The sequence below is a fragment of the Melanotaenia boesemani genome, chromosome 11, assembly GCF_017639745.1.
Source record: "Melanotaenia boesemani isolate fMelBoe1 chromosome 11, fMelBoe1.pri, whole genome shotgun sequence".
Taxonomy (NCBI): domain Eukaryota; kingdom Metazoa; phylum Chordata; class Actinopteri; order Atheriniformes; family Melanotaeniidae; genus Melanotaenia; species Melanotaenia boesemani.
Genome location: NC_055692.1, coordinates 15,389,977 through 15,409,151, shown reverse-complemented (window position 1 = coordinate 15,409,151; position 19,175 = coordinate 15,389,977). Strand labels below are relative to the sequence as shown.

Here is a 19,175-nt window from a genome sequence, read left to right as displayed (position 1 = left end):
GGCTTAATGTGGAAAAAATGCTTGGTGCCAGAAAATTAAGGTTTATTTGATAGCATTTTGCACGAGAACAACAGAAGCCACAGCACTGTTTGGATAAAGATGGACCTGAGTCAGAATGAGTGTTATCCGCCTGTGAGGAGGGGTGGGTAGAGAGAGAGAGAGAAAAATGAATTTAGGAAAAATTTTCCAGGTTTTTTGGCTTTCTTTTATATTCAAACTCCAAATAATCAATGAGATTTAAGTGTAAGCTTATTAACCCATTCCTGAATTATTATTCTTTCTCTTTTTCCTCTTATATCCATCTTTGATATGGACTCCTTTTCTAAGAAAGAACAGGATTCTTTAAAACACATCAAAGTTCTGTTATCAACTTTTCATTACATATTATACAACACATAAGTGCATTGATTGAATGCAAAACAATTGATGAAGTACTGGCAAGCTATTTCTCTAATTCATCTAGTGCCTTACTCAGTGGAGCACCACATAATCAACATGACATAATTAGCTAAGAGGCTTTATGCAAATCAACTGGAGCCCATTATCTCATTTCAGATTAATAAAAGGAGTATTTAGTAAACATTTGTACACATCTGTAAACATTTTGTGTTATTTGACATGCTTGAGCACAATCAATAAACTGCAGGCACAATTACATATTTATACATTAATGTGGTTCAGTACTCTGATTACTAATGAAAATTCTGCCAGTGCAATGATGATGTCACGAAGACTCTTAATCCAGCTGTGTTTTCAATTACTATTCTTGTAAACTCTTTACAAGGAAAATATTCAGGAACTTTTTAGCATGAAATCATGTCACCAAATGCCCACTTAACTTATTGATATTTGTTAAAAAGTGGAGATTATAAGCAGATAAATGTACCGTGATGGTCAGTTTTGTAAAACACTTGAACAATCCAACAACCACAGGGAATTTATCTCCCACTCTCCTGCTATGTTGTTATTACTATATATAAGAGATAATGTGTATGTGTGCAAAGGAGAAGATTGGCAGATGTAGGCTTGCCTTCTGGGGTTCACTGATAGCGCCTTCTCCAGTTGCATGCAGATACAAACACACAAATACTGTTTAGTTTTAGCAGAAGTGCAGTTCATTTTTAAGCCTGTTATTGGTGAGTCAGTGTATTATGTGTCTGCTTTTGTTGCCACAGAAGGTCAAACTGGTGTGTTTGATGCCCAAAATATGAATTTGTGCAATATCTTCGCTTTAGGAAGAGAGCAGTGTGGGTTTGGGAGCGACAACCTTTCTAATTCTTCCCTGAGACTTTCCATAATTTGCCAAAGCGCTTTCTCATGCCTTCCCTCCTTGACTGTTTGGCACCGACCCCTCAAAAAGTTCTTCTGTAATTTTAATAATTAACTTAGAAATGCAGCGTGGTTGACCGAGCACTGAAGGCTGGTACATTTGACCACTCGGTTTGAAAGACTGGTTCAGGACATGAAGCGGATCACCATGACAGCACAAAAACACATCAGTGCCCCTCTTTCACCTCTGAAACACATCTACTCTGCCTGGCTGAGAAACAGAGCTGAAAACATAAAGTCTGACTGCACACATCGTGGACAAGGTCTTTTTGACCAACAAGTACAATAATGCTGACACACTGGCCCTGAAGTCCAAACACAACAACAAGAGAGAAAACATGACAACAGTTTACTAAACATGACACTTAATTTTTTGTAGAAAAAGGTGATGACAGCCACTTTTTTGTGATTGGACAGAGCCCAAGTCTGTTGCAACAGGTAGATGTAATTTCTGGCTTTCATCACTTGGTGCCTCTCAAAGTCAAAGATACTTCCTTGGAAGGATAGAACCTTCAAAGTCATGTCCTTCTAAAGTTGAAGGATTGATTTGTTCCTTGTGGTCAGAAAACACATGATGAAATAAAATAAAATAAATAAAAATTTGTGGGGGAAATTTGTGTGTTTAGTATAATTAGTTCCAGAGTTTAATATCGTTATAGAATCTAAATATTGGTGCATTGCAAGTGGTTCTGGTCTAAAGTGCTCTATGTAAAAGAAAAAAATAAAAACCAGACCACTACATCCATCCTTTAAAAAAATATGAAAATGAACAATGAAGAGTGTTTGTAGGATAATGAAGTCCTGATTTGAGCAGTCAGAGCAGATCTGCCAGTCTAAGGTATGTATTTTTAAAATCTGGGCCTGAGTTAAGGTGCTTTAGATCCCATTAAAAGCATCACAAAGACCCTTTTTTTGCCTCCCCCTAATTTAGGAATCAGAAACCATCATGTTGTAACAGACTTGAGTTCTTTCCAGTCATAAACAAAAGCAAATTTGTCAGTTAGATCTGATTTTTTCTCACCACACCTCCATGTTTACCATTGCATGGTTTGTTTTGCAAGGTGTTGTCATAGCTTTTGAGATCTCCTTGTATTTTATCAAATGAAGACTGTTATGTGTCAAAAGGTGACTGTTTTTATTTTTTTGATAAGTGCTTGTGTTTCACTGATGTCAGATGTTTGAGCTTACGGATCTATAAAACTGAGCGGCCTCATCCTGTCCTCACTCCTCTTGCTTGTGACCAGGATATCATAAACAGCCAAATATTATATAAAAGATTGTTTCATTTCCTAAAATCCACCTAAAGGGGAAAAGAATCAGGAGAGAGGAGGCTTGTCATAATGTTGTGTTGTGTAGAGGATGTGAAGAACCATCCAGAGTTATCCCCAGCACAGAACCAGCCTTCTTGATCAGTTTGTTCAGTCTCTTGAAGTCTCTGGCTCTGATTCTGCAACAACACATGGCTGCAAAGATGATGGTACTTTTCACAACAGCCTTATAGAAGATATGCAAAATTTCATAATAACTAAACCACTTTGTGTTACAACTAAAAAATGACACATGCTTAAAAATTTTAATTTGATTGATTGATTTTTTGTTTGACACAGTGGCATTATTGTATTTTGTTTATCATAATTGTAGCAGTTTTTATAGTTTGTGTCGATCTAACTTGAAAACTAGAGGAGACTGAATCTTTGTAGTTGTGGTTCCAACTCTGGGAAATAATTTGCCTTTAACTGTGCGGTCTGCAAACAGTCTGTCTAATTTTAAATCTATGCTTTAGACACTTGTTTGCCTTGGACTTTGACCGAGTACAGGCACACCTTTGGAGTTTTTATGCTCTATTGTTGTGTGTTGTTCCTGTGTTTTTATATTTTATTGGTTTGTGTAAAGCACTTTGGAGTCTTTGGTTGTATAAATGTGCTACAACAAATGAACTTGACATTGACATCTCAGACTCACAACCTTTCAGTCTCACAAACTGGTCTGTCTGTTAGGTAGTCATAAATACAGGTGGTTGCGGAGGTATCCACCTGGAATTTACAGAGCTTCTCACTTAACAGAGCAACTGAATTATATTAAAAGAACTTTAGAAATCAAAGAACATGATCCTTAAAATGCTGCCTGATTTGTCCAGATGAGAGTGGGTTCTCTGAAGCAGGGAGATGATGACGTCTTTAACCCCCAAGCTCATTACGATATACATACTGTAATACAGTACTTCATACAGCAAGATAGATATTATGGAGGTCTTGTTGGGACCTGTGACATAATTTTTCTACTTTTAAAATTGGATTGAAAGTAAAGTTTTATGTTGACATAAACAGATTACATGCTCATTTGCCAGAAATAAGAAAATGAAGTGTTAAACTACATCTCAAAGTTGTTAAATTATGTACTTACACTATAAACAGCTGACATGGATTTAAAGTGATACTCTTAAATACTTGTCATCTGATCTCTCTGCGCTTGTCTGTCCTCCCCTCTTCTACTTAGGCGATGTGGTAGGCGATGAGACACAAAAAAAGGAGTTGAGTTTAGGAATCAAGTTTGTTCAAACTGGAAAATGTGATAATAGAAAAGTCACACTATTCTTTTCCTTCTCCTCCCCTTTTGCCCTTTTTCTTCCTCTTGAGTCCTGGGACAATGAGGAAAACGTTAAGCTTTGTAGCAAACGTGCACAATGAAAGACAAACTGCACTAACACCAAAGCCTCATCCAACCTGTGAAGCACTATGGAGAAAGCAACATTTGGCACCATTTAAGTAGCTCAAGGCCATCACTGTGAGAACAGTGAATTCAGTGAATCATGAATTTTTTACAGTAGGAAGTCAGATCTGCAGTCCACAATCCAAACCAGAAATGCAAGGAAACAACAATGTGTGACGTTAATCACATCAGAATTGAAACTAAGAAAAATATTTTTTTCTAAAAAGGTCTGGCCCATAGTTCTGATTCCTCTCAGCTGAGGTCTGTTTAACATAGATTTTCAAGAAATTATGTTTGAAAACAGCCCAGAATTATCCTATATTGTTGTGCAGGTCTCATGAACAACAAAAGGAAATGTCTCATGAGGTGTTATTCATATACTGCATAAATAAGCCAACAAGTATAAAACGTTGTAAATGATGTCATTGTACCTGTAAACTGGGTCAATGAGGAACATTTTATTAGTCCAGGTTAAAAGCTGATGAGGAAACCTTTTATCTTCATCAGTTTGTCAGTGTGTTTATAGCTGTTTCTGAGCTGGACCAGGATAGATGTGTACAGCAGTGTATGTGTACAGACTTGTTCGGCCGAGCAGCCTCAGTAGTGAAATATCTACCTGTCACTTAAACACAGCACATAAAACTAACTAATATTTTATCTATGATACTTGGAAATCCCATGTAGGATCACTTGTATATTAAAGGTTGGAATAACAAGTAGCTTTTTTTTTTGTTTGGGCTGAGGGGAGATATAACAGTACATCAACAAACCGTGGCAAAGTTCACTATAGAATAAAGTTTTGACAAGAAATAGTACCAAGATAATTATTACAACAAGTAGTACCAGGGTCATCATGAGAGCTACATGAAAAGGGTCATTGAGAATCTCATCTAGTGCTCATCATGTTATGTTCAGATAAAAGTTAGCAACTTGTAACAGACCAGCTGCCTCTCCTCTATTACTCATTTATAATAAACAGTGAACTCACGGGATGCTGTTGCTGATGATTTGAAAATATCTGAAATTCATCTGTTTTCCCTCTTTCATCTTTTTAGTCCGAGTCAATTTTGCCACCACGTTTCTCTGCATCTCAGCTGTTCCACCTCCACGTGCTTTGCTTGTGTCGATCATTTAAAAAAATATTACCGTCATTTTGACCAGTCGCCATTATTAGTGACAACTGACGAGCACAAATTTTTCAGTCTGTGCACAGGTGTCAGTGCAAGGCAGACCAATGAGCCACACCGTAACGCAATGTAATTTTTTGTTCATTTATGTTTGTTGTTTTGTTTTTTGTTTTTGCTGACAAGCAGGCTAGTCAGGCCACTTCCAGGTCTAGGACACCAGGAATTATTTTGCTTCTCCTGTGGGCCAGTCTGGGGCTGCCCTTACATCTGTCTTCTGTAAATGCAAGAAGAGAGTTTGTGTTATCAGCTTTCAAATATACTGTCAGACAAAACGGATCCATTTCAGTTTGTCTACAGGGAAAAACGTGGTGTAGAGCAGTGATCCCAAACCCTGGTCCTCAAGGCCCACTAACCTGCAGGTATTATGTGTTTCCCTGCTGCAACACACCTGATTCAAATGAAATAGATCTCTGACAAGTTCTTCACAAGCCTGCTGTTGACCCATTAATTTGAGTCAGGTATGTTGCAGTAGGGAAACATTAAAGGTTAGCAGGACAGTGGGCCTTGAGGACTGGAGTTGGGGATCCCTGGTGTAGAGGATGCGAGTGTCAAACTTTTAGATTGTGTCACCCAACAACTGCACTCTGCATATCCACACACTAGGATTTTATCCATGGACCTCTCTTCCACTTTTAACACTGTTTACACAGACACTATGCTGCACTGACTCTCTGACCTGCAGGTCCACCCTCCAATGATTTTATTTTTTTATGGAGCTTTTTAAAGGACAAGGCCTCAACAGGTTCTTTTATAATTGTTTTAAATCTAGAACATCATTTTTAAACACAGGTGTGGGCCCAGGGCTGCATTTTGTTTCCCACTCTCTTCTCTGCCTACACCAACAACATCACCTGTAGCACAGGAGAAACACAACTTTTTAAGTATGCAGATGACAAGGCCCTAGAAGCCCACCTGACTGACACCCGCGCTCTGTTTGAGTACCAGCAGACAGTCAGCAGTCTGGTCCAAACTTTTTCTGATATGTTACTGGAGTAACATGGAGTCTGTCTGTCTGTCTGTCTGTCCGTCAGTCCAGCCAGCCAGCCAACAAGACTTTGTTGTATTAATTCCATTATACACATTGTTAGTGCCCACAATAGTAACTGTTATTGAGAAAGTATAAAAAGTGGGCAGATAGATGGATGTTTTTGGTTTAAGTGGGTTGTGCTGTCTGAATCTGATCAAAGATTGTGGTCAATTTATTCAAAATTAGCTACTGGTGATTCTAAAAAGTTCCTGCTGCAGGCCAGAAGAAACTCTAATAATCAGTGTTAGAAAAGGAACTTTGGTTCCTTCTGTAACACCACATATAGTTTGGATTCACACACACACACACACACACACACACACACACACACACACACACACACGCACGCACACACACACACCTGAAAACTGAAAGCCTCGCAGAGCTCCTTCAGAAACAGCTGCTGCATCCAAAGCGTGAGGATGCTATTGCAGGTCCTTTATTCCTGCAGCAGAGGGAGAACCAGCACTGCTCCCAGTGGACCACAAACACACTCAGTAAAATCTAGTATATTTTTTAAATGTAGCCTACATAATTTCCCCCCCTTATTTTTTATAATTCATTATATATTAAAATGTAGGCTTCTGGAGGAAAGTGTTAAGTTTGCACGTTCTCCAACTATGCGTGGGTTCTCCCCCAGCTTCTCCCCACAGTCCAGACATGCATGTTAGGCTGAGCTGAGTCTGTGAATCCTCGCTAGGACTGACTGCGAGTCTGATTGAATGTTTGTCTCTCTGTGTTGTGATGGGCTAGGTACAGCTCGCCAGCCTGCATTTGAAAAATCCGTTTCCTCGAGAAAAAACAAAGTTTGTTTATTCATCCCGTTATCGACTTTAAAAAAACATACAATCTGTGTGTTTTTTTTTTAAAAAAAAAAAAACGTTGTCAGCTTCCCTATATACTTTGATTGAGGCTTCTTTTACAGTCTTCTTACATGTGAAGGTTTGATTTAAAAAGAAAGAAAAGAAGATTGGCATACAGAAAATGTCAGAGCTGGGTAAGCAGCTTACTAAAAAATGAAAAAGAAAAAATAACTATGTCAGAGGTCTGTCAGCCTGCCTTTCTGGTTGTGGTGGAAGTGGAGGAGTTACTGAACCTGTTCTGCTTCCCCCACGTCCCCTCCTCTTCAAAAAAAAAAAAAAAAAAAAAGACAAACACGTGACCATGTGATCACAGTCAATGCAGTCAGACAGACGGAGAAAACTTGTGACCGGTGAGGCAGCAGAAGCTCGGTGGTCTGGGAGATAAAAACTGGACTGAAGCTGTTCCACACTTTCTTTCAATCTCTTCAGCTCCGTTTGGCAACATGGACTGCGGGATCGCCACATCTAAGATCATCCTCCTTTTCCTCAGCTTGATATTTTGGGTAAGTCACCGTGTTGTTTTTATTTCACCTGCAGAGATTTGAATACGCACTGACTGCATTATGGGAAATAGAGCAGAGATATGAATCGGTGTCTGGTGGCTTCGTATAGCAGTCTTACTTGGATTTACACTAATGGTCAGCAGAAATTATTTTTACTGTCTACTCTTGAGCGTTAAGGGAGATCATAGTCTATAAATCAAAGTTAGGACTTGGTAAACATCCTTGTTGCCTGCCCTACTTTTCTGGCCAGTCTAATTCTTCTGTATTTTTTCTTTGCCTGTTTATAGTTTGTATATCCTGTTATTTTTTTCTTATTTATTTATTTATTTAGTCACACAGCTTGAACTCAGTGTCTGACCCCTATGTTAATGAGGAAATGGGTTTTTAATGGGCTAAATAAATTCGTCTACCCTTCTACGACTGATGGCTGTGAAATGACATTACTGTTTGTTAAAACCGTCCGTCTAAACATTAAAGAGGGTGAACGGGGTGGGTGTTAGACACAAAACAAAAACTTACTCATTTATTCCCTAAATCTCAATTCACATCCCTTTTTTCTACTTCTTTTATTCCTCTTATCTAGTCTAATGCTCCTTGATGTGATGCTTTCTCATTTTTATTATTTATTATTATCTATGCTGAGGAAATTGTGCAGTCTTAAAACTTTGTTGCATGCCTGTGCTTTATATTTCACAATCTGTAATGGCCCGTTTTCTCAACAGGCATTGGAAGCAGGCTGCTTATCACCTGATGTGTAAAGCAAATAACTAAAAAACAAGTCACCAATATTTGGGTTCATTCTATCCTCACTGCTACCGCTCGGTGATGTCAGTAAAACTTTCTAATTGTTTGGGGAGATTAGTGTGGTCATATAAGTGTCCATATTTGAATTTTTTTATTTATTTTTTTTAATCAAATTATTAGACTAAGACCATCAAATAATTGTGTTAGACTGGCACAAATAATGGGGATGTCATGTTTGTGTGCGTATGTTTGTTTTGCTTAATCCTTTTGTTGACTTTTTATTGCCAATTGTTCTCAAATATATCAATGAGCATCACTGGTGTTTTATGCACATTTTCAAGATGAATGACTAGTTTAGCAAAGTTGAAAAGCACTAGCTATTGTCCACCCAAAATATAAAACAGATCTATTCATTACAGCAAGCCCACAAAAGTTGAATTGTTTTTATTAAAAGTATTAATTAAATCATCCGCCTAACAAGCAAAGTGTTGCATGCTGCAAACATGAATAATTTCAATTGTGAGTTGAACATCGGCTTTGTATTTGTTTGGTTCTTTTTAATAAATTGGACAAATCTAGGGGGAAATCAGAAGTTAAACATTTAATTTACTCTGAAGGCTTTAAAGCACATGAGCAGAAACCTCATGTTTCTTCTGTGTTTGCCCAACTTAGCACACGTCTGTAGCAGACACAGCTCTAACTAAAATTATTCCCAGAGATGAAGATACATGACCTTAGAGGTTTTATCACATTCCAGAGAGGTGGCACCGTGTGTGAACACTATATGTTGTGTAAGCCTCTTTGTGCTGCTTCCTAGGCACAAAATCAGATTTTCTGAGAAGATTAGGGGGTGAGCTATGGAGGAGGTGTAGAAGGACAACCCCACAGGGATCCCGTGACTGTGGAGTGATTAGAGAAGTGAGTCATGAGGCTGAACTGGAGGGTGAATGATTGTTAAGCTTCACATAACACACATCTTTACATATGAACAAGAACAAGCAAACCATATATAGTCAGACTGAGACAAGGGAAGTGATACAGAAAGCCTTAATCTTCAGGAACAGATGAGGTGGGGGGGTTCTGTGGGGGGTTTTTACATAGAGGATGTTTGTGTCGTCTTTTTGACAAAAATATTCCATCTGTCGTGACATGTTTTGTCCAGTTATGTTATTAGAAACTTGAGAAACTTACCAGAATTTACTTAAACAGCTATGCAGAGGTGTTTGGCTAAAAATTGTCTGTTTTTTCGTCCCCTTTATTGTTTGGCTTCTGTTGTTTTAATCACAGGCTGGAGTTCAAATCATGTCCTATACAGTAAGTTTCAAAGGGCAAAGGGAAGTAAGGATTGCTGATAGTTGGATAAATACTTATCAGACATTGTTTTCTCAGTTGTCCCTATTTTGGAAGTTAAGCTTATGCCCTCTTGACTTTGTTGAACAAATACAGAAAATGAAGAAGCACAGCTGTGATTCAACAATAAAATGAGACATTTTCTGTAAAATTGCACTCGACTGGCTCATGCGGTCTTATGATTAGTGATGTCACTACTGAAGAATGACTTGTAGAAAAGGCATGATGAGGGCGTGACTTAATCTACCTTCACAACTTGAGATAATCACATGAGATCACATCAGATAATACGATAAAAAAAAGTCTGTCATATATCTCGTAGTGTTTAAAAAGTCAGCTTTGTTCCCATGTTATAATTGAGTAAATGGCTTTTGGAATTACTAATCACCTCAATCTTCGGGCATAGAAACTGTTGAGTTTGGACAGCTACTTAGAATCCTCTATAATTAAATGTCCTCAGCAGAGAAAGTTTATACACTTATGTTTTTTCCAGTTGTGTCCATGTTTTTGTTTTTGTTTTTTTCCAGTGCATACAGTATCTATGTCAGACTGAAAAAGGAGATAACTCATGTCTCATAGTTACTTTTAAGAGGCTATATTGTGATATCTGTGTTTTCCCCTTTCGTTAACTGTGTTAAAAAAAACTTTTTGTAAATGTAAACAGTCTATTAAGTTAGAAAGTCCAGGGTCCATATATAAGAGAGTTATTGTGTCCTGAAGAAGACACTCCTCCTGATGTACCAGCCTTTTCTTTCATCACTTGTTCACATAATACATGTTGGTATAATGTCTGCAGTAAAATGTCTGCCTAATGGCAGGTTTGGCATGCCTCAGACCGCCAGCACACACCAGCAGTGCCGAGTAATTCTGTACTGCATTATGGTATTTCAGTTGGTGCATGTGCCTGATTCCCTGTTCAGTTACAGGAATTAATAAACCCACATTGACCACAGGGTTGATTGGGGGGTGTTAATGCCAAACAATGACGTACTGGTAGTCTGAAATGTAGGAATAAAGTTACTGAATCAGCCCCAGATCTGCCAGGCTGTGCATATACAAGCAGATGACCCTCAGTGTGTGTGTGTAGGGTATATATATATATATATATATATATATATATATATATATATATATGGCCTTTTTCTTTTTTGTTTTCACTGCACATTTATCTCATTAATGTTTAATGACAGAATGAGCTTTGATTGCTCTGAGAGATCCATACTGTTTTTAAAATGGTGCCTCCTCCCACTGCCAATGTTTTTTTTATCTTCCATTTACAGAATATGTAACTCCATAACCCCCCCCCCCCCCCCCCCCCATTACTTATGGCCAGCAACATTATACACTCATGTATTAAAATATGTAAATTGAAATTTGGTTTCTGTTCCCTGTGCAGGCAGCTGGAGCAGCATTGGCCTATGTTGGTGCCTATATGATCCAGAGCTATGGCACCTTTGAAAGTTTCATTCAGGACAAGCATACGTTGATCCCAGCAGCTATCATCATCGGCATCAGCGTGGTGATGTTCATTTTCGGTCTGGTGGGATGCTGTGCCACACTCCGCGAGTCCAAATTCGGCCTCAGCTTTGTAAGCATGTGTATGTGTGTGTGTGTATAAGAAACATATGATCTGTGCTTTGAAAGTGAAAAAGAAACTCAGTACATTGAATTCACCTCTGTTTCTACCTAGCTCTGATTTTTCATTAATGTTTTTTTTTCAGTTCTTTCTGATTATCATGGTAATCTTTGCAGCTGAAGTGGCTGCTTTGGTATTTACTTTCATCTACCAAGGCAAGGTGAGTCACAGATATCGACATATTAGCTCATATTTAATGGCTGGAGCATGAGATATTCTAACTTCTTTTTTTTCTGTCTGTGGACTCGTACAGATAAATACAAGCCTGAATCGCTCTATGAATGACGTCTTCTCAAAGTATGACGGACAGGATGCTGAGACCACAGCTGTAGACTTGCTGCAGACTCGGGTTGGTGGTTTGTTTTACTGTATATAAAAAGCTTCTCTTTTCTCACTTCAACTTTCACACTCATCAACTTCTTCTGCTTTGCTTGCACTCTCTTACATGCGTAGTTGCATTTCCTCCTCTTGTTCTTTCGGTTTAACTCTTCAGCCTGACAGAGTCAAATAAAATCATGTCCATGAAAAACTACTCTGCTCTTCATGTGTATATGCCCACAATGTCTCACATTTCCTACTCTGTATTTGTTTATTAGTCAACGTTGGAATGCAGAACTTACTAACTTAAATGTTCAAAGGTCAAACAATAAACATGACTTCACTCAGCCAGGAATAACCTTTTGAACGGTTGCTCAGTCATGTACATGCTGCTTAGATATCTAAGATGGCTGGAATGCCAAGTTTGAGCACCACTGGACACAGTTTCTCTTATTTTAAACTTTGACTCTCAAAGTTAAAGATGACCAGCTAGCAGGACTCTCAGTTCGTTTGGGGGAGTGATTTTATTATCCCCATTTCAGCTCTCTGAAATTATTGGATTGTTTTGCATGCCTTGCTCTGTCTGTCATAGACTTTTAATATTGTCTAAGGACTCAAATGGCCATTGTCATGTTGCTTTCCAACTTCCAACTCTTCATATGCTGATTTTAAGCTTGAGGTTTGTTTCCAACCATTAGCATGTTCTTTACAGATGGTCTGGTGTTTACTTAGAGAATCTGCTTGTATATAACTGGATCCATTCCTCTGACTGTAAAATTGCTTGCAACACAAGCTCAAAATACAATCAATCCACCCTCACGCACACAGATTGCTTTGCTCATCCCCGGTAAATGTTTTATTTTATCCAAAGGATGTTTCCAAATTGCTGCCAGCTTAAGTTAAATGAAGTGTTTTGTTTGTGTGTGTGTGTGTTGATGATGTAGTTGAATATAAACATGCTTTTAAAACCTGTTTAACTTGTCTTTTCTTTTTTTGTCTGTACAGTTGCAGTGTTGTGGCATCTCCAATTACACCAGCTGGACCAACACTACCTGGTTCAGAACCCACAACAACACAGTGCCACCATCCTGCTGTAAAAATGAAACTTCACAGTGCACTGGCCGTCTGGATCAGCTGAACCTGCTTAACTTAGAAGTAAATCATTCAACACTTTGCTCTTTTGACGTGTTCTAGTTTATGTCCTTTCTGTCATCAGCAGTGAGGGCTTGAACATTTGATAATGTTATATAAATGCAGTGTAGAGAAGACTCCCCTGTAGCCATGATCTTAGACTAAATATTATTTTTAATCTTTCATAATTTATATGTCAAATTGCTGTTATACCTCAAACAGTAGCTCAGTAATAAGAAATAATAAAGTATGCTCACTTTTAGTGTATTTGTATTTTAGGGTTGTGAGGCCAAACTGGAGCACCTCCTACAGGATGTGTTGACTTATGGCATGCTGGTTGTTCTTGGTTTTGCCATCATCAAGGTAATCTACTTTCGAGCTTCAGTAGCTTCACTGTTTACCCTCATACACATCACAAACACGTGAGCCGGTGTACCAGATGATTTATTTTGTAAGAGACATAGTAGGCTATATATTATACGGCTCTGTATACAGTGTAGTAACTCCTAAATGCTTGAATTTCTAAACATGATTGTGTGATATGTCAGCCTGTTAGTGTGGAAAACTAAGCTGAACTACTGCAGGATTACTCGTATACAAAGATAGTTCTGTCAAAAGAAACAAAAGAGGGTCAGTGTGGCATTTTCTTGGCCATTTCATCATTTACTCTCTCCACTTATTCAATTAAGGTTTTCAAAACGATTTTTCTAAGAAAGCTGAACTCAGATGGCCTTAAAGGCAGAAAAATATCTGACTGACATTTTTTCTAATTATCCAGCCGTCTACTCTGTAATTCCAGCGTAACATATGTGCAGCATTCAGAGTTTCTGGTTACTGTTACTTGACTCCAGAGGATAATCTGCTAATGTGGTGTGTGCTAGCAGAGGAAGCACATTTCACAGCTTTTGTCTGATTTTTATTTCTCCTCTTGCAGTTCTTTGGGATGCTGAGCGTATGTGTGATAACCTGTAAATCTGGCAGCCGGAGGAGCGGCTACCAGCCTCTTTACGCCTGAAACCCCTCCACCAGACCTCCTCCTCCTCATGTGGGTGTGCTTACTCTGCAGTGTACGGAAGCATTCATTCATCATAAAAAAATCAAAAGTTTATCTAAATCATATCAAAGCATGAATCCACAGATGTAATCAGTGTCACTGTACCTCCTTCTTTGATATATTAGTCTTTTGAATGTGGGCACAACTTTCAGTTTTTAGATACTGTGTAAATTTTCTGGGTTTCCGATTTTTATTATGCAGTTTACAAAGTTTCTGTACTATCTCAGCCAAGCTATGGTCTTACCTTAGGATAACATAAAATCAAAGTAATAAAATGGTCTGAAATGTTGATCCTGCTTGGATTGTGTATGCTGAAAGCCTTATTCTTCTGATACAGCATCTTTTTTTCCAATGTAGTTTGATCTGAGTGCAGATGCATTCACATCAAAGGAGTGAAAGACCACAGAGGGAAAAATAAGCATCTACATTTTGATCTTTCTGAGCCATCTCACCCTGCTTAATCATGTAGATACCCTTTTAACGGACATCATACTCTGAATGTACTTTAATGAATGAATTCAAATGATATTTTAAGTTTGTGATTGTGAACAAAAGGACAGTAGTTTAAGGTCTTTGAGTATTTATAGCTAGCTTAATAAACGAACGCATGTCATTTTATTTTCAGTTAACTGAATTCAGTCAAATTCCTACTTTTAGTTTGGTGTTTGTTACTTGTATTATATTGTTCAGTTAAAATTGTGAATATTTCACAATCATTTTGATTTAGGTGCAGTTATCTAATGCCTTTTTGTTGCTTTCTTTTTGAGTTCATACCATCAAACCATTATATATTGGTATGGAGGGCACAATCTCACAAATTATAATGTGTTGCTAAAGTATGAGATGAAGGGGAAAAAATATTTCAGGTCTTATTCTGTGGTCATTTATGTGCTTTCTTGGTTTCCTCTTATTAAAGAAATAAAAAGAGGCCACTGTGTCAGAGTGTGCAGTCTTGGCATCTTATTAAAACATGACCCACTGTGGTTATCTGTTACCTCCTGGCTGCTGATAAAGAGGCCCTAGTGTGGCACGTAAAGATGATAGGACTATTCATCTTACATAAGCTCTGTCAGTGTTTGAAAAGATAAATAAAAACACAAACTCATGTCTTCATGTGTGTGCAGTCTTCCGTCACAGAGAGAGCACAGAGGAAATGGATAAGGTCACCTAGAAATGAGGCTGTAAGATGCCAGAGAATTCAGTCATAAATTTATTTTAAATAATTTATTTAATTTTAAACTTAATGGCTAATTGTTAATTACTTATTGATAAAATTTGTTGCATCCCTTATAGCTATTCCCAGTTCCTGTAATAAACTAATATCTACATAAATAGATTTGGTCCTTGTTCATGTTGCTTGAGCGTTAAGTTGTAGTATTAGTAAAAGTCCAGCAGGAGGCGCAAGAAAACCTTTAACCAATCAGCGTAGATGGTCAAGCGGCACAAACACAAAGTATGTATTTCCTACAGGTAGGAAAATATATGACTTTTTATTTTGGAGCTGTAGTTGTGGATTGTGGACATGTACCTAGGCTTGATGTTTAAATCCATAGTTGTGTGCCATTAGTGTAGCAGTGATAGAAAAAGATATATAACTAAAGATTTAGTCCATTTAAAACATCACTTTTAATTACCAGGACATGCAAAGAGATGAATTAAGTGAAAAACTACTTCACTGATCCCAGGGGAAAATTATAAAGATAATTCTTAGATATTGTTTACCTCAAAGAGATGCAGTGAAATAATTTATCAACAGTAATTTATCTCTTAATTGACAAAACCATGACATCACTTGTTACTTGCATTGGAGTTTCAGTTGATCCCTATCCATGTGACTGAAATCTTTCTGCATAAGCTGCTGTATTAATGATGTAAATGACCCTGCTGCCCTGCCTCAGTTCCTGTCTCATATCACTTTACTGCATATCTTTTTCAGTGCACAACCATGCTGCCCCCAGGCTGTGTTGACATTTAAACAGACTGTCCTTTTACAGAGACAAGTGTTGGCACAGACACCACCTGATAACCTTGTCAACTATGAGACCTGCTTTTCTCTCTTGCTGTCCGAACTTTCTTTTTCTCCTGTCATACTTTCACTGTAATGTCAGTTCATTCTAATGTGTGTGTTTTACTTTTCTCTCTTGCCATGGCTGCATCTCTCTGTCCTTCCACCAAGAGTCATGCCTCACTCATACAGCTTTACTGCATAGCATACAAATCACAATACCAAAAACTAAGACTTTCTTCTGTTTTCATTTAATTAAAAACCTTAAACATTGGCAGCTTGCCACTGATTACTCAGACTATCAGTTCCCGGTGGTACAGGGGGGTCAAACTTTAAGGACACTGGATCCTGCATTTCCCAAAATGCAACTTGATAGTTTTTAATTAGCCTCTCCTCTCCTCTCCTGAGAGCTAGAATTTGTAAATTATGCTACCTGATAAAGTTTTACTCTCAATTTTATTCTGATGTCACACTTCCTGCATGAAAACAGTGGAACCTACCTTTTTTATGATATTATACAGGAAAGCACTAAACTTGGATTTAATGTGGATTGATAATATCCACTCTTCCATTTCTACACATTAAACAGAGAATCTAAGAAATTAAAACATGTTATTCACTCAGGCAGTTGGCATCTGCAAAGGATATGACATTATGTTATTATCTATTCTCCTATGAATCATCTTTGCACACTTACAGTACATATGTGGCCAGTCTCTCTCTCTCTCTCTCTCTCTCTCTCTCTCTCTCTCTCTCTCTCTCTCTCTCTCTCTCATTGGACCATCAGCTGACCAGAAAAAAACTCATCATAAAGATGTGCATAGTGGGCTGACTAAGCCAGATGCCATCAATGACCTCTAATTTATTTATTTCCTTTCCTACTTAGACTGGGATCTTCTGATGGAAGGTAACCTGAGGAGGCCACATATACCGTGCTGCTGCTCACTTTATGCTGAAGAGAGATGAACAACAGGGCAGGATGGTGGAGAGCATGCTTTCTCAGAGAATTCCTTCATAACATGCACAAGTATATTAAGTGCCTCCTCTATTTGTTTCATAACTGCTGGTTTTGTTGCTTATCTGCCAGCTTGACATCAAACCAGTCACCATGAGCCTTCCTCAGCAGAGGAGTATAGGAATGTTTGCTTTTTTTTTTAGGTGTGAAAAGGAAGTCAGGGTGCTTTTAAAAAGACAGTGTCAAGATTTATTTGTATTAAATCATCTTAACCTTTTTAGGCACACAGCAAAGTAATGATCATACATTGTCAAGACTGGAAGTAGATGCCACTGATAATATACAGTGAGAACTCCTGAAAATAGCCACCCACAGCTGAAACTGTGATGTCTCCATATGTCAGATACTATCAGTGGTAATTAGAAAGGACAGCCAGAAAACGGAACCATAAATACAGCACAGACACTAAAAGACTCAAATGGACCACATGAGCAGCAGGAGTACCACAGCATTATCCAATTATCTATAACAGACCACGCTTGATCTCCAAACAAGAGATGTCCATGCCTCATTTTGTGCTTTTTTCTCTCAGTTATTATTATTTTATTTTTATTTTTTTGCATCATTTATCTATATACCTAAAGTTGCCATCTTGATCTTTTTGGCTAAACTCCAATGTCAGCCTGTTTTTGTGTTTTTTTGTTTTGTTTTTTTTCCCCCCACATATCTGTCTATTATTGCTTTCAATTACTCAATTTTTCTAAAAAAAAAAAAAAAAACTAGAGGCTAAACAAATATTGCATCTAACTTTCACCTCTGATAAATTACAATTTGAATTTCTTCTTTATTGTTGTAAATGAAAGGAGACTGTGCTGATGCGGTTAAATAAAAATAAACACAAGAGACTAGAAAATGTGGTTTCAAGCCTTTTTGAGTACAAAGAACCATTGAAGAGCACCACTGTTATTGTCTGGGGAGCTTATCAAAACTCTGAAAAAGCTATTCTTTTTTTTTAACTATGAATCAGCAAATAAACATTGAATCAATAAATGATACATTTTCCAAAAATACTAAAAGAAAAACAACTTATATCATCTTGCATTATCAACTGATTTTTGTTATGTTTTCAGGGGGTTTTCTTGCTGCAGAACAACATCTGTGTCAGGACTCACTGCAACAAAAAGCTATTGGAAATTTTAACATTACATTCCATTAGTAATCCGATCTTGTGTTATCCTGCCAACACACAACACCTGGGGAAGATATACACCTGGAAAATGGGGATTTAAAAGACTCTTTTGATCTGGGAAGCCTCACTTTGAGCAGAGCATTCAGGTGATACAGTTGTTGTTTGCAAAAAGGCTGAACATTTCTCTGACTCACTTATTTCTGCTCCAGCGCCAGTTCTCTGATTTCAAACCTCCCCTCTGTCATCAACAAAGAAACCACTGACCCATCACATGCAGGCATGCATTTATCAAATTATTCATCAAGTTAGAGTGGCACACAGTAAGCAAAAAAGGTGTCCTATTAATCAATATCATAAAAATTAAGGTTATGATCACAAAGACCTAATGATCCTCTGTTTCTAATCACAATATTTCATCTTCCAATTAGATTTTTATAACTTCTTTAACTCTAGAATTTGGGTTGCAACTGATCTCCTTTAGTTTAGATATCACATACTGTCCTTACTTTAAGTTATAAAATTGTTGTATCAGAAACATCTAGAGGCCTCTTCTCTGTAATTTCTCTTGTAATTCAACCATGTTGTATACAACCAGCCTGAATTATAAAGTGTCACCTTTCATTAAAGACTCAAATTGTTTTACTCACCACTGCTTTCTTTATGATTTGCTTGGTAGGATGTCAATAACTGCTTGCAGACAAAGGCAATGGCGTTTTTTTTTTTTTTGTCTATAAAGTGAAACTGTTGTCACTATTTATCACCTACATCCCTACAAGTGCTTCCTTGTAAATGTGGTTTTGTTAGATCTGGAGAAAACAATCATCATTTTGTAAAAAAAAATCTTACACCGGGAACATTTGGCTAGTGTTAAATTTAAGGACATAATAAAGCCTGTTGATCAATGTATGTGGTTGTTGTAGTCTCATTTGGTTGTGGATTCCAGCATATCCTGTACATAAATTAACATGTTTCCTAGGTTGTATCTCCCGATCCAGTGAGTTTGCAAGGCTGCTCCTCGATCCAGCTGTCTCATAAAATAGGATATTTGATCTCATGGGACTAGCTAGTAAAATAAACAAAAATAACAAGGCAGAAATTACATGTAAACTCCAAAATTATCCCTGTAACCGTCCTCTACTTTTTTCATGGACAAATGACAACAACAGCATAACACG

The 19,175-nt window shown here is 37.7% G+C and overlaps 1 protein-coding gene across 3 annotated transcripts; it reads left to right on the top strand.

Moving 5' to 3' along the window:
• The first annotated feature begins 7,427 nt into the window (after window positions 1–7,427).
• On the top strand, window positions 7,428–18,904 carry tspan36 (tetraspanin 36). Of its 3 annotated transcripts, none has more exons than XM_041999325.1 (8): window positions 7,428–7,618; window positions 11,109–11,300; window positions 11,434–11,508; window positions 11,602–11,697; window positions 12,672–12,821; window positions 13,077–13,160; window positions 13,732–13,842; window positions 16,743–18,904. In XM_041999325.1, the coding sequence occupies exons 1-7, from the start codon at window positions 7,559–7,561 to the stop codon at window positions 13,810–13,812; spliced, it is 738 nt and encodes a 245-aa protein (XP_041855259.1). In that variant the 5' UTR covers window positions 7,428–7,558; the 3' UTR covers window positions 13,813–13,842; window positions 16,743–18,904. The 3 variants fall into 3 exon arrangements, with proteins under 3 accessions (XP_041855259.1, XP_041855258.1, XP_041855257.1); XM_041999324.1 differs by lacking the exon at window positions 16,743–18,904 and adding an exon at window positions 14,209–14,779; XM_041999323.1 differs by lacking the exon at window positions 16,743–18,904 and having other exon boundaries at window positions 13,732–14,779.
• Window positions 18,905–19,175: the final 271 nt, after the last annotated feature.

Bases quoted from the DNA above. Each gene is read 5' to 3' on its own strand.
- tspan36 (XM_041999325.1), top strand. From the start codon at position 7,559: ATGGACTGCGGGATCGCCACATCTAAGATCATCCTCCTTTTCCTCAGC. The intron at 11,301-11,433 runs GTAAGCATGTGT...TTTTTTTTTCAG, and splicing joins CCAAATTCGGCCTCAGCTTT to TTCTTTCTGATTATCATGGT. The intron at 11,509-11,601 runs GTGAGTCACAGA...GGACTCGTACAG, and splicing joins CTTTCATCTACCAAGGCAAG to ATAAATACAAGCCTGAATCG.